Source organism: Schistosoma haematobium, chromosome 5 (genome assembly GCF_000699445.3).
Source record: "Schistosoma haematobium chromosome 5, whole genome shotgun sequence".
NCBI classification, from domain to species: Eukaryota; Metazoa; Platyhelminthes; class Trematoda; order Strigeidida; family Schistosomatidae; genus Schistosoma; species Schistosoma haematobium.
In genome coordinates this window covers 16554699-16570612 of record NC_067200.1, presented here as the reverse complement: position 1 = coordinate 16570612, position 15914 = coordinate 16554699, and the positions used below count along the sequence as shown (strand labels likewise).

General features: G+C 34.9%; 1 protein-coding gene across 1 annotated transcript in view; it reads left to right on the top strand.

The window, feature by feature from the left end:
- The window catches only part of MS3_00009253 (uncharacterized protein), a 46182-nt gene that overhangs the window by 28463 nt on the left and 1805 nt on the right, over positions 1-15914 (top strand). Inside the window, exons 7-10 of the mRNA XM_051217597.1 lie at positions 4179-4448; positions 11981-12078; positions 13393-13525; positions 15046-15855. Of these exons, the coding sequence (XP_051065012.1) occupies positions 4179-4448; positions 11981-12078; positions 13393-13525; positions 15046-15855 (1311 nt within the window). The remainder of the gene's footprint in view (positions 1-4178; positions 4449-11980; positions 12079-13392; positions 13526-15045; positions 15856-15914) is intronic.

Sequence of the window (15914 nt, the reverse complement as noted above, 5' to 3'; positions counted from 1 at the left end):
CGTAAGAAGTACGTCTGATCGTAAATTAAGCCTTCATTGTTATTCATAACTACTGATTATATCACCGTATTCATTTGCACACCTCTTCAACTATTTATTACTGGTACAATCACATTGTACCAGTTAAAAATTCCTTAAAATATTCAAAAATAAAAAATAACTTAGCAAACAATCGTTTTCATTAACTTCATCATCACACTATACAGTTATTAGTCCATAATTTTAATATTTTATAAAGTCCAAAAATAAGGCATGACATTTATGAATTTGACAATGTAATGTGTGTAAACAATGGTTAACGTTTACATCTGTAACGATATATATATTTACAAATTAAAAAGGTCATTCACTAAAGGTCGGGATGATTTGCAGTAAAGTGTTCAGTCACAATAAGTGACTAAGCATTATAGGAAAATTGAAAATGCAAAAAATTTTGTGTCAATGAAATACATAGTACAAGAATTGAATCTTTTCAATTGACATAATAATAATAATAATAATAATAATAATAATAATAAGGAAAATAAATAATACTAATAGCATTGTAAATGTTCATTGATACAGTTGACCTTACTCATATTTATACGTTTAAAGTCGATAGATATTTGTTGAGTCAGTCAGACGACGTAGGCTTGTTCATTTACACTTCATGAAACTGATATTTCAAATGCTTGTCAAAAATGGTTACATTCGTTATGTCTAGATATAGTTCAGGTTTCATATTACGGCGGTTAACAATATTCACACATGACTGATTAAACACACTAGTTCTTATTACGACCAAATAATTAATTTTAAAATACAGAACTACAAATAATTTACAAGTGAAAATAATGAACCGTTTCAATGGATTTCCAAATTAACCACATTCAACTCTAACGTTGTCTAATTCTCATTATGAATGACCATTTACAAAATAATCGTTTACTAAATATTAAGTGTCTATTTCGGAAAATTTATTACTAATTTCATATACTGTCAAAGTCAGTTCATTAAATGATGGTCTATGGTTGCTTCACCTGAATTATAAATATTGCAGCCAGTAAGTTATCATAATGATTTATTGATATGTTGATTTCTTTTTCCCATTAACACACCGTGTGTTACAAAAAAGCCTATGCACACACTTTGGTGATAATTTGTTTATTAATTTGGTATTATATATTTGACTACCGACCTCATTCAGTAATCACTATTATCAAATATTCAAACCGGTTTTCAGTTGCTGAACCTTCGCCACACCATGCACTTGTTCTTCCCTCTTCCAGACACATATTTGAGCACATTGGTCACTGAACTCTTTTAACTTGACAATATTGGCACTCTTTAATAGGAATAGTGCCATTGCATTTTCAAATTCTGAATGTATTTGTAGTCTATAACACATACTTCCATTCAAAACACATCCTCGGTGCACAACCAAATATATGAAGGAAACTTTGATATCGTTGTATAAACGGCACTGCTACGTTAGTCGAGGTTCTTGAAAGGGTGTACGAATGCTGTTCTCCATGTAAGTTTACTGGCGTTGTTGGTAGTCTACCGTGAACTATGAAGTCATGAAGTGAACTGCATTGTTCCTCCGACATTCGCCTGATTAACGCTATCACCGCATTCTTCATGCTTGGCTGACTCAGTTGCATTGGGAAATAATTTTCAACTGCACTATGAGTCAGATAACCATCATAGTGTAACCACCTGTCACAAATTGACTGTACGTTCACTTCGGTGTTACTGTGTATGCAGTAAGCCAATATGTGACGGCATGGTAATCCGTTTTCAATGAAGAATGAACACGAGCACCAGCTAGTATCGACGTGTACGTAGTACGTCCCCGTGGCGTCCATAGCGGTGAATAAATCTTCCGACAATGCAGACTACGTTATAGGAATGCGAAGGTGTCGCTTCAGTAGTTGACAGGCAACTGGTGTCAGTCGTTCCCCCGACAATCCATTGAATATTTATGTAATCTTGCTTCCATCCAATATCCAGTACGAAGCAGCACATTGAAAATGGATCTGAGAACCGGTGTTTTTCGATTAAGGTGATACATCTTCAAGACTCGGTGGCTGGTCTCGACGAAGTTCGTATTGTTCAGTTCAAAGAGAGTGGATGGCGGTCGAAAAGCAGTGGACCATTTGTGTTTCCATGGTAGAAGGTGGTCTCTGACGTATCTGCCAAATGTTCCGTCCGACATTTCGATTAACGAAAGTACGTTGTTAAAACTACAAAATCATGTTATGTAGATTTTGATTTACCTTTCAACCGTTCGAGTGAGCATGAGGCGAAAGAACAGTTGTACAATTTCTGATCGCACCCTCTACAATAACGGTTACTGGGTTAATGTTAATGAACGAAACACTTACCCTCTTTATCACATTCCGAACAAGGTGTACGCGACACAGAATATGGTGTGCATCCGGATACACCTGCGTAATAGCAGCAGCAATTGCAGGTGAATCATCGGTCACAATGCCTACCAGTTGTCGACTGTTGGTACACCGTTGGAAAAAACGCAGGAATGCAGAAATGAATGTTGACGTTTCGCGACTTAAAAAGGCAATGCACATGGGTATTGCCTTAAAATTCATATCCAGGGCAACGACTTGATATAAATGGACGTTCTCGTTATTCGTTTTGTACGTCCCGTCAAAACCAATTACGTCACAAAAGTGACCGGCCAAATTCACTTGCTCAGCAGTCATGAAGAAGAAATACGATAGACAGTTCTCATCGTCCAATTCGTATTCGCAAAGCCCACCCAAGGATGTTATGTGAGCTTTCAATTTCCCGTAATCACCTATAGTGTACATTATAAATTGGCAAATTCCGTACCAGGAAGGTTCGCGTGTGAGAACACTTTGTACCGCATATTACAGACATCTTGAGCGGTCAGACATTTCCCATAAGATTGGTAAGCAAAATTCTTTATGTGGAATGCGGCGGTACCGGAAATCAGCAGCGGTCTCACAGTTTCAAACTCCCCATCCGTTAACCTGCGCATCCATGAATTACCTTGGTACCTCAGGGAATTGCACTCGTGATTGTGATGTACATTCCCACGTACAACAGTCCAATAGCCGTCTATAATCTTACAAAACATAAATGCTGGACATTGGGTGTTCATAGAAGCCCTTCATTAAAAAAAATTATAAAACAATTTACCAAATTACCTCCTCCGTCCAATACGTTGTGACGAACCGCGAGATTTTATACGCCCATTTCGCCAACACAAATTTAATGTAGGATTTTTGATCTCTGCCAATATGCGAATCTCTCACTACATAATGACTGTAAGTCGATCTTTCAAAATTTGTGATAGTGGTCTTTAACGCTTCAACCGATGGAAACGCAACCAGAAACAAGGTAGTCAAAAAGACTTCCTCCATTTCCGTTACGTGAGAAACACCAGCGCTCGTACTCGGCACGTTACTCTGCTCCATAATGACGATTGAGATTGTGCTTCGTCGACAAGTACTGATAATTTATAACAATTTTCAAGACATAACTAACCAATTAAATCTAATTTTTGGAACTAGCCATTTCATTGGTCGAAACACGGGATGAAAAATATTGTAATTTGGGGTTGGAAAATTTTTTTTAAAAAAAATGGCCGGTCGGACAATATTATTCAGATTACAAAGATGAACAGTTTACGACCAATCACAAAATTATTAAAGGTAACAAAATGTTTGTTCATTATCACTTGAGCACACACTTGCAAAACAAGTCCCTTAATCAACGATACCTAAATTTTTCATTCACACCCCACAATTTTTTTAAAAGGGGTGGTAGGGAATCATATAGGCCGGTCACTTAATGTCAACCCCACTGCAAAAAAGGGAATGAAAGAAGCTTTAAAATGGGTTGAAAAAACCTGTTATTAGAAAAAACGGGTATGATAATGTCATTCTATATTACATTAATTTTTTCTCTTCCTATGCAATTATCGCTTTATGTTTATTGAATCTTTTATTTAATTGACCTTTATTAATGCCTCGACATGTATATGTTTGTCCATATTGTTTGAAACGTACAGCGTACATCCATCACATTTTTCAAATCAACTCCGTTTTATTAACTGCTCTATAAAATGAATTTTTTTTAAATAAATAGTTTCATGTTAGTAACAAATAATTGCTTCTATTATTCTTTTTCATAAAATCTATTCAATCAAGATAAATATAATGAAAATTTAAAAATCGATTGCAACACAATATTGAATTATCAAAACTACTCCACTGATCATCCTATCTCATCTTCTTTCAATGAATATGTTCTTGAGAATATAAGTCAACAAGGCTTATCAATTCATGTTAATAATGAACAAGAAAATGGCGATGAAGAGGCAGAAGAAACTGAAATTCACACTGTACAATTAACAAAATCAAAGGATCAAGGCTTAGGTCTAAGTGTAGTTGGATATATTTATAAAAATCCATATAATAGTAAGTTAGTAATATGCTTTTTTTATGAAATGATTATGATCATATACAATCTTCTTAAAATTAACAACACATTGGAACTATGAAAAATTCATTCTCAATGTGATAATTTATTTAGTCAATATCCCTTCATGGAGTACCAGCTCCTTCAAGGTTTCTAAATCATTTTGTTCACAAGTAATGACCAAATTGAAATATCATCAGGTTTCACGACAGTACACAGTGGTATTGTGGCACCTGATTAAGTGACAACAATTTATTATTCCATCTCTTTGTCTTCGTCACGAATTTACACATGGACAGTGAGATGGTAGGGAAGCTTTGTAACTCAGGGGGATGATTGTGATAAAGATACGTAATATGAACTCGAAAAAACTCACAATTTTATCAACATCTACTATATAAAAACTCATATTTTAGTGTGCGGAGCTAACGCATTAAAAATGTCTCATAAAAAGGCCGTGTGCGACCGGCCTCAAGATGCTAACCCTTAGACTCTGTAGTCACGCTACCAGGCCACTAAAGCCACCACTAATTCAGCTTCCTTTTCAGGTCCCTCAACAAGAAATATCCTTCCACGGTGTGAGCAACCAGTAAGTAACAACCGCTCTCATACCTTTAACAGCACCCGAGATCATATTGTTCACCATCAAATCTCCTATTCACCTTTTAATAATTCTTCCATCCTCACGACCAACCTTTCCCATTTATCTTTATTTTCACTTGCCACCAATGCTAATGAGTTAAGTTCATGAAATGTTATTTCTGGTCTCCTGAAACCACTCTCTAAACCACATGTCGGAGCTTTTAATGTTCAAACCTTCTGTCACATAGGACAACAAGCTTTTTTTAGCTAAGACTCCAGAATCTCGCTCCATCGACGCATGCTGCGTCGCCCGTGCGCGCATACAGGATCCAAGTACAGTCATTTGTTTGACCCTACCTTATCAACATCAAGAATCCATGCGATTTACCCTTTGAGTACCTGGAGACCCCATTGTCACTTCCCGTGGCTTAACTGGTGTAGGTATATCACTAAGTTCAAAAGTAGAACTGTCTTGCCCAGATTGGTTCTCAGTAGACAGTAGTGTATGTATTGCCCAACTAAACGGAACAGTAACAAATTGAAAGGACAGAGACACGCACCATTATCTCTTCACTGTCTCTGCTTATGCTCCCACAGATTGCAGCTCGGATGAAGCAGATCATGAATGTTATAGGAAGCTATACAGCCCCGTTCAAAAAGCCAAACGCTCTGATGTAGTAATGGTGACAGGTGATTTTAATGTTCAGGTAAACTGAACCAGACCGAAAGGCACTTAGGCGGATCTTACAGTGTTGTGGCTAAGTGAACAAAAAATGGCGACTGTTTGCTACAACTATGCTCAGATAACCAAATATTTATGGCTAACACCAACTTTAAACATAAAGAGAAACATCTTTTGGCGTGGTGAACTTCACAATCGACTAATCGATGTGCTCAAATTGATCACATTGCCATCATCCATCGTTGATTGTACTCGATTAAAGACTGCTGCTCATTCTGAAGCACATTTCTAGACTCGAATCAAGCAGTAGTTAGAGCACGTATCTGTCTGCGTATTACTGGACGAAGAAAAGGCACAGCAAGAAAACCCTCTAGAATTCAACTTGTTGATGAAAAAGCTACGAATATATTTCAGAACCAACTAGAGAAAGAATAATTCAACCATGAAAGTCATTTCTACTCCGAGGCAGTTTGGAATGATATACAAAATCCTGGATGTAGATGTACAGACTAATTATTCACTCCGAAGAAGGTTCTGGAACATAGATTAATTCTACGATGTCCGACCATAGTTGTATTCCTTGTGATTAGGGTAGCGTTCGACTTCATTGATTGTGAGGTTGTGAGGCAGTGTCTGTCATTGAAAGGCGTACCGAAGTCGTACACTGACCTTGAACAGACTTTCTACCCAAACACTTCATAGGTTGATTTTCTATCAGGAGATTCACTTGTTGGATGGAATAAACAAATGTTATAGTTTTATTTTGTGAAGATACTGACCAAATCCAGCCTTCTAACCACCTTGATCAACAATGCAAGCACATTTGAAATGAAGTTCTCCTCCTCCAAATCCGAATTGCTACTTCAGGATTGGCTTGGGTTAGAGCCTAAAATAATGATATCATAAAAAGTAGTTGAGCGTGTCGATCGCTTCATTTATCTCGAAAGCCTCATGAATACCGATGGTCTGGTATTTGACAAAATCTAGGCATGGTTTCATAGGGCTAGAGTAGCTTTTGTAAACTCGCGTCACTCTGTAGCGTAGGCGAGATATCTGTCTTCCAACCAAAAGGACGAGTTTACTGTAATGTGTGCTACTTATACGGACAGATATAATTAGCATGCATCAAGAACTGGGAGTAGGGTTCTTACTCACAGAAAAGGAATATCAGGAGAAAAGAAAGAAAAGCAGAAGTAGTCCAATAAGTGATAGGAATGAAAGATTGATGAAGCTTGTCAGAGACAGTTCAAGGAAATTGTGCTAATGGTGTATTCAATGTACACTACGTAAGTCTTTGTTCATTAAAACTCACAGCATTTCACTCCGTTCTACTTTATGAATGTGAAACGAAACCATTAAAAATGTAGGATATTCGTTGGTTACTACTATCCTATCATTGTTGTCTCCGAAGCATCACTCGTGTATGTTTGGAACATAGAGTTAGCTATACCTGGGTTAGTAATAGAGTACACCTTCATCCTCTGATCTTTCAGAGGTTGGTTTTCTATCAGTAGGTTCAGTTTTTGACTTAGAATACTCAAATGTTATAGTTCAGTTTGGTGAAGTCTTTGACAGAATACGGTCTTCTGATCAACATAAGAACAATGCAAACATGTTTGGAATGCGGATTGAATTGCGTCATCGCCTGAATTAGTGATAGGGAGTGAGGTAATTGAGTGTGTCGATCGCTTTACTGATGATCTGGGGTCTGGTGAAATTTCGGTAGATTCAGAAAACTCGATTGGTTTACGGTAACTTGAATGAACGGTAGCGTAGGTGAGATAGCCGTCTTCCGAACAAAGGACGAGTTTACTGCTCAGCAGTTTGCTACACTATACTTAACGGGTGTTAAACATGCTTATATTTGCTTGTTATCCTTCAAGGAGGATCATAAGTCACCCAATAGCAGTCCCCTTCGAATCTTTTCCCATTGCGATTCATTCTCTTGATATCTACTTCCAATCCCCTCCACAATGTGTTCCTTGGTCTTCCTTTTTGCTTTCTCTCTTCAGAATTTCAAGCTAGTGCTTGCCTTGCGATGAAGTTTGGTGATTTCCGCAATGTTTGTCTTATCCACCTCCAACGTCTTTTCTTAATTTCCTCTTCATCTGGAATTTGTTTTGTTCTCTCCCATAGTAGAGTGCTGCTGATGGTATATGAACCAAGGATATTGAGTTTCTCCATCTATTCGTTGGTTACTGCTATTCGATCATTGGTGTCTTCTAAGCATCACTCGTATATTTTCAAAACATAGAGTATGCTATGCCCGGGTTAGGAATCGAGTACTAGCTAAATAATGGGAAATCGGTTAGAGAGGTAGTAAATCTTCATCATCTGAGATGGTTTGTACATGTGTTACGCATGCCCGATCACCGCCTACCTCGAAGCGTGATGTTTTCTGCTGCAGGATTAATTTGGAAGAAAGCTAAGGGTGCCCAAACCAAAGCATGTCGTACGTCCATGATGTCACTGATAATCGGACTTAACCATGCTTATATGAATAAACTACCTGGATGTGTTCTGTATGATTACTGAAGTCAGTGGTTAGATATTTTGAATGACATGGCTTACAGTCGTTCGCAATGGCGCAGGTGGATTTATTCTTTGTCTTCCTCTAAATTCTGAGTTTCTTAATTCCTCATGATCGTTTCTGTGTGTTTACTTTACTAATTTATATTTTATTCTCGAATCATATCTTCTATATCTAACCTTTCCTATTACCGCTGATGCTGTAACTACCTCTACTATTCTGGGATTTAACTTGTGGAGAAATGTTAACGGTTTGCTTCTATTTGAAGTCCGAGCTGATGATTTCCTGTAGACGGATGATGAAAGTTTCATGACTGTTGAGTCAGCTTTCCGAGAACTACAAGGGAGCCTCCAGAGGCCCTAAAGGAGCCGAAGAGTTCCAGCCAATCAGAGCATGATGGATCTTTCTAGGAATATCAACGTGGCATGCTGCTGTTGGTCAGTAGCATAATGTGTCTCTGAGCGGATTGGCCAAAATATAATGTTGATCTGACAAATGCTAATATCTTTAAATACCCGTGTTTTCTGTACAAAAATGAACCTTTGGAGTAAAGTGCTTTTCGCTTATTTTGCGCCTTTTCTCTCGTGTTCAGGTCGCTGCGTAGTTCTAGCTTGCGGGTTACCAGAATAGCTTAGGAATCAAATAAAGCGTTCGAATTAACAAGACTTATCACTGACTAAAGTATCCAGGTCAGAAAACACAACTTTACCAAAGACATAAGCATTGCTTTGGTTATCACAAAGTAATCAGTTATGTGAACTCCGGTAATTGAAAGCTAGTGAATTAACATTTTACCTCTTTTGAAAACTGAAAACAATGTCAACCAAATAATAAACTATGGATAGCTTCACACTTCATACAACACAGTTTCAATTACATTCATAAGTTATTTTTTAATTTCTTTCATGATTGCAAGTGACAAATGACAAGTAAACAATCTAATGTTTTGAAGCTTCCAAAAATAATTACATAATGAATATTTTCAAGTGTTCAGTACATAAATACCGAATTAGATTGAAAGTACGTCAAATTGTGAAGTGAAACTTTATATTACGTTACTAAATGAAAAACATGTGATTATCGACTAATAATAGTCATTTACTTTAAGAAAGGTTACTTTAAATTTATGAAAATTTCAAAGAAGATTTGAATAAATCAAAGTCGCAGTACATCATGAAGAAACGGTGAAACTTTGGGAAAACGATTATGAGCTAATACCTTAATATAGTTTAGGTGTTTTTCTCAATATTTCTCCCGTTAGCAGAGAGTAATGTTGATTGGATTACTTACCTACACCCGTATAACTGAACTGTTTGTATCATTATTAAACATATCTACTAACTCAGAGTAAATTTCATACATTCTAGTAAGTCACCTTGATTGGGAGAGTTGAGATATGCTGGTTTGTGATGAAAGTATGTTTCATGAAACTAGATGATGATCTATTTCTTAGGATACGCTATCTATATCACGTGCTGAATTTACCAGTCGGACTTTCGGCTATACCGCGAGTTTTCTATTTCATTTATATCCTAGAGACCTTATCCATAATAATAATGGGTTTTGACTGAAACAACTGACCTTGAGCTTACATGAGCCATACTACTATTGATTCGTCTATCCGAAAGCCTTTTCTCCATCTCCGACCTTAATTCCAGAGAAAAATCTGCACTCAGGCTCTTATTAATAATATATTTTAATTATCCAGACCAACCAGCCAGCATAACATCTGTTTCAAACAGTCACTAGATAATATGCACGGACTGTCGGATCCTGAAGCAGATCGAACAAGAAGTAATATTTTAAACACCATGTCATAAGTGTCAGAGCTAAGTAAACAGTAAATAATTAATTAGTGATAGTTAGGGAACAGTAAAAGGCATAACAGTAGTTGGTAAGTCCGCTGGGAGTTTACGATACGGCGAATGTGAGAACACAATAGTAAAGTTATCTATAAATTATGTAGTAAAAATATGGACAATAATAATAATAATCCGAAAAATAGTTCCGAAAGTTGTGACTTTTCCTATACTCGTTCCATGATAACAGTCTCACTATATCACATTGATTTTCCACTCAGTTATCTTTAGAAGCACTCTTACAGAGAGACAGGAAGGTTCTGGGCCTGACCTCTGGTGTGATAGTAGGTGAGTTCTTTTGAGAATTAGAACAACACATATAAGTGAACAATATTGTTTTCAATTAGATCGTCATCAAACTTTACTGTAATATACATGAATATTTATACGAAAATGTTAAACCAATCAAGGCAATATAGGTCAATAATCACAATGAAATATAATAAGTCTCTACACATAATAGGTAAAAATACAAATTGATAGTAGGAAGACAGGTGTACTGATAGTGGTAAGAATAATAAAATACGATCACAAAACTCTTATCAATAGTTAATCGTTGGAAATAGAAGGTCAAACATGGGTGAATAGACTAGGCATAGTAATCACAAAACACTAAAATCATTACGTAATAAGATGTGTGTAAATAATTAGATAGTGAAGAATACAAAGAGGCGGAAAATTACAAACAAATAATGGATGTGGAAATAAGGTTAACGATAACAAAAATAGAATAAAATAAATAGATAATGATAATAACAGAAATTTGTATTTTTACCTATTATGTGTAGAGACTTATTATATTTCATTGTGATTATTGACCCATATTGCCTTGATTGGTTTACATTTTCGTATAAATATTCATGTATATTACAGTAAAGTTTGATGACGATCTAATTGAAAACAGTTGTTCGCTTATGTATGTGTTGTTCTAATTTTCACAATGGGAATATTTAATATTCTTTTGAGAAGACATAAACCAGGATTAAACAATTATTTAGTGTGTCATGGTTACGATGGTTCCTCCTCAGAAGTCTGTTGAAAATAAAAACCGAAACAACGTGAGTTTCAAGGTAAAGTGACTTGAATGATTTAGAATAAGAGAATATCATATGAATGACCCAATTTATCTTGACTCAACCGACCCACAAAGAAGTGAAAAATTAATACACTAAAATACAGATCATACTATACTTCCTGTTTGAGTCAGTCCTACAGTCTGACCGACGGCGATGCTGCATTGGTCCTCCATAAGCACGAGTTAATACACAGGACGATTCTAAGCATTATTTATGAAGTGCGACTAAATAGATTTATTTAAAATGTTCCATCCGGTTATTCAAACCTACTAGTGATCTAATATTAATAGGTCTAATACTACAGATTCTATGTCAAATGAGTAACATGAATTTCCAGATCCAGTTAGGTGTGTACAGTTGGGGAGCCTCAAACCAGGAAAGACTAATGACTCATTGTTTCTTTTATTTCAGTAGTCCACCAGTTGAGTTGTATCTGTGATGAGAACTACCTCAAAAACTGAGCTGATTTTTACAATCAACTGACGAAGCAATATCTATAAACAGTGAGACATGGATTATACATAATAAAGTGTCCTTCAGATAAGTATCATCAACAAAGAAATCAAGAGTTCACTTCTAACAAAGAGATCAGTGTTCTTACATTAAAGAAAGATTTTCATATATTGCTTGAATTGACTAAAATGATTCTTAGTTCTCGATTTCTTTTCAGCACATGCTTCATCACATGTGAGAAACATTTATTGAATAGGAAAAAACAGAATATAACTATTTGTGCTACTAACACAACTTAAGGTAGACAAATAATAAATCATTTTGGTACATATTATGTTTCTCTTTTTAGAAAATGCATACAATAAAGGAATTTTTGTACAAAAGATCACTCCCAACAGTATATCGGATAAATCAAAATCAATTCAAGTAAATGATCAAATAATCCAAGTGAGAATAAACGTTCAGTACTATTGGGTGTTTCTTATTAATATTATATATTCCAAATAGCCTCTTTTATTTATTTAGATAATGAAATGACAGAACGAAGTTGATGAAGAATATTTGTTCCATGACTGAAAGAAAGGTGGTAAAATATATTAGAGCAGCAAATCTTTACACTGATATGTCTTAATAAATTTTATTGTGTATTGAAACCAATAGTTCGTCTTGCAGACAAGTTTAGTTATTTCTTTGTCACGTGTTAACTGTCAATAATTTCATATTTTATTATTTTTAATCCAAAATAAACAACTGTATTAAATCGGTTAGGTTTATTACCACACCTAGAAAGAGGTGTTTACCTTATTTACAAGTGAATTACATCTGTACAGACTCTTCAAAAATCCAATGCCTTTGAAGTAAACTGTCATCGGAGCCCTCTAAGATTCTAGAAAAAAAAAAGATGGATATAGAAATAAAGTAGATAACTTTCACTTCAACGCAAGAAACTATAGTACGATTACTTTTAAAGAATCTGCTGACGAAGAAAATAGCTGAAAAGAGGAGTTATTAAACTAGATAACCAAAAAGCTATTGTCATATATTATATGTCAGAAGGGGTTTGTGGAGATTTTTAGAAATTTTCATCCACGATCCCGCACCACGCGGGATCGTGAATGCGCATTGCTGAGGAGTCCCATACTAGGACGAAACGGCCGTCCATTGCTTCCAGGTTTTCAATGGTGGTCTAGCTTCAACTGACTCATGACTTCAATCTGTGAAAATATATTATATGTATAATTAATCACCAACATACTCGGTCTAAAAGATAATCTACTTCCATGTGTTCAGTGATTAGCCAGTTGAAGTAAACGTTTCTCATTATAGAGTATTTCTAACAAATATTCAGAAGGAATCGTTAACGAGCATCTTCATTAAAAAACTAATCGAGATGATCTAGTGTTTTTGTAAACACTGTCAGCTATCATTGTGTTGAATACGAACTTCGGTTGTCTGATTAACGACAGTATTTACTGGTAAGTTAATGAAAGCGATAACAAAATCCAATAAACTTTCACTTATTTGTATACTATCTAGAGACTTTCCTGAAAATGAATTTCTCAATGTTTTGATGAGAATGCATGATCTTTGATGTCTATGAAGTAGGAGGATGAAATGCTTGTGCTGTATTTCACTACTAGCCGCTAACCAACTTTAATTAAAATGTCATTTTATTAGTTTTCATGATATGAGGTATAATTAAGTAGTATAATCTTATATTTTGAATTTATCATGCCATATTTCCTGTTTTCACATTCACAGGTAAATGAAATATCTCTAAGTGGTCTAGATAACATAAAGGCCATTTCAGTTTTGAAGAAGTCTGATGCAAGTATCACACTAAAATTGAAACGCTACCTTTGTGGTTTCCTTTGTAAAGAACTAAAAAAAGCGGGTATTACTTTTAAACATTATAATTGATTTATTTATCATGTATTCAGATGAACAGTTATAGAAAAAAGTGGAGATGACACTGACGCCTAAAATAATAGTAATGGATTTAGTTATGAATTTGTTCGATTTTAACTATTCCAAACTGGTAGGCTTATCACTATAATTGATAACTTTAAAATGGAATGAGCTTGATTTGTTTTATGAAGGACAACAAACAATTTTTATGATGGAATTTCCAAATCACATAAAGATCCCATAATTTTCGTCTGTCATACTCGTTGCTCCAACCTTATGAGGTATATGAATATCGAATTGTCGGAGAACACGCCGGTTGTTTAATCTCCCTGTCATCAGTTTTACACTTTAGATCATTGTGCAAGTCCTCATAGTTTAACAAACTAACAATGAAGAAGCTAGGTATTATCCTTGGTTTAGGGTTAAGATCATGATAAAGAGAATTAAAACTGAAAAATTATAGATCTGGCCATAAAAGGAATAGTCAGAAATCCATAAGGGAATATTAGCTGAAAATTTATACTTAATATCAATATTGATTAAAAACAGCATAAAACTCGAAGCGCTTTATTTGCTATCTTCTTAACAGGGGTTGCCATATATTTTAGAAAAGTATTTTCGTCTTAACCCTATGGATAGTATTCTTGTTCAGCCCAATATCTTTCGTTGGGCTAACAGATAATATTTGACTGTTGAACGGCTTCGTAAAGCCATATATATACGGTCCGGAAAGAAGTATCTAAAGACCTATCAAATACTTCATCATTGAATATTGTATTAACACACAGCATAACGAAGAATACATCCATCAAAGTCATCTGAGAGACAAATAAATATTACTTGAAAACTTCACGATTACATCATTCACCTCAGGGAACCTAGAGCCTTCAAAGCTCACTTCTGGTCCATAAATACTCTGTAATATCTCAAAAACTGAGTACCAATAAAACCGTTTACTTTTACTTTCTTAAGTTATTTAACGTTTCATTCTGTTTACACAATCCACTTGCTTACGATAGATATTCGAAAATTTTTTTTCGTAAACTGTCTCTTAGCTTTTAATGGTGAACTTGCAATTATTTGGCAACTGTTTTTTTTCAATATGGTGTCTAGACATCTAAATTACTAATTATCTAGGCTCACAGTCGTTCGTTAAGGAACTATAAGTGTAAACAGGTCAAGTTTATTTGCTTATGGGTTTCACATTCAATAAATCGGCTTTAATGATAACTAACATTTATTATACAGGGAGTAAGTATCTTCAGTTTGAAGTTTGTAGGTTAGTGTACGAGTGTTTGGCAGTGGCAAGTGTTAAGTTCAAAACACATTTCACATGTCTACACAAGTGTTACTTTCTGAGTAATATATGACGATAACCCTAATTTTTATAGTTAAGCTGTGATAAATACATGGTAGATTATTTTCCTAATCCTAAACTGTATTTTCCACACATAAACACTTTCTATACATAATTTTAATTTGCCTCTTAATATCATTTTCTAAAAGGTTCTTTCCAAATAAGCAATAATGAACCACAAAATCGATTGGTAAATCATGATGAAATTTCAGACTCTGATCTAAATTCAGATCAACCATACTCAGTAGACAATAATGTATTGAAGTATAATGTAATCAACAGTGAAGCGAGTGATTCATCAAATCAATCAGCGGTTAGTATATTGTATCAACACGAGAATTATCCATTAAATAATACTAATTTTGACCAATCAAATACATTACACATGGAATTAACAGAAGGATTCATCGATTCATCATGTACGTGTTTACATGGTTATGAAAGTATATTTTCAGAAGAAAAGGAATTTAAGGAAATGGTGTCACCACTGGCGAATAATAAAAATAATCATGATCAATTAAGTCCAGTGGCTTTTTCTGACCAATTATTAATTAATAAAAATTGTAAATTATTAAACCCAGCAAATGTTAACTTAGTTGATAACATAGAATCATTTGAACAACAAACACCCGTAACAATGATGGCAACCACAATAATAAATAAACAGGAATATCAAGATGTGAGTATCGATCAAAAAGGTGAAGAATTCACCAAACGTATCTGTGGTGTTGGAAATAATAGGATGTTGGTAATCAGTAGGTTCACGCCTAATTTTGGCATTGAAACTACATCTAAACCGGAAACGAGCAAAAATACAACATCTAGAAATATCAGTGATGCTTTGATTCAGATCAATAATAATAATAATACAGCCATCGGATCTAAAGAAATAATTGATCAAAATCGTCTTGGGAAAACGGATCACATCAATTCATCAAATGAGGAACAAATTAAAATAAGTAAGTTTAGTAGGACTACTTTCGTGTTCCTTCCTATAAATATTTTTTTCCTGGAATTA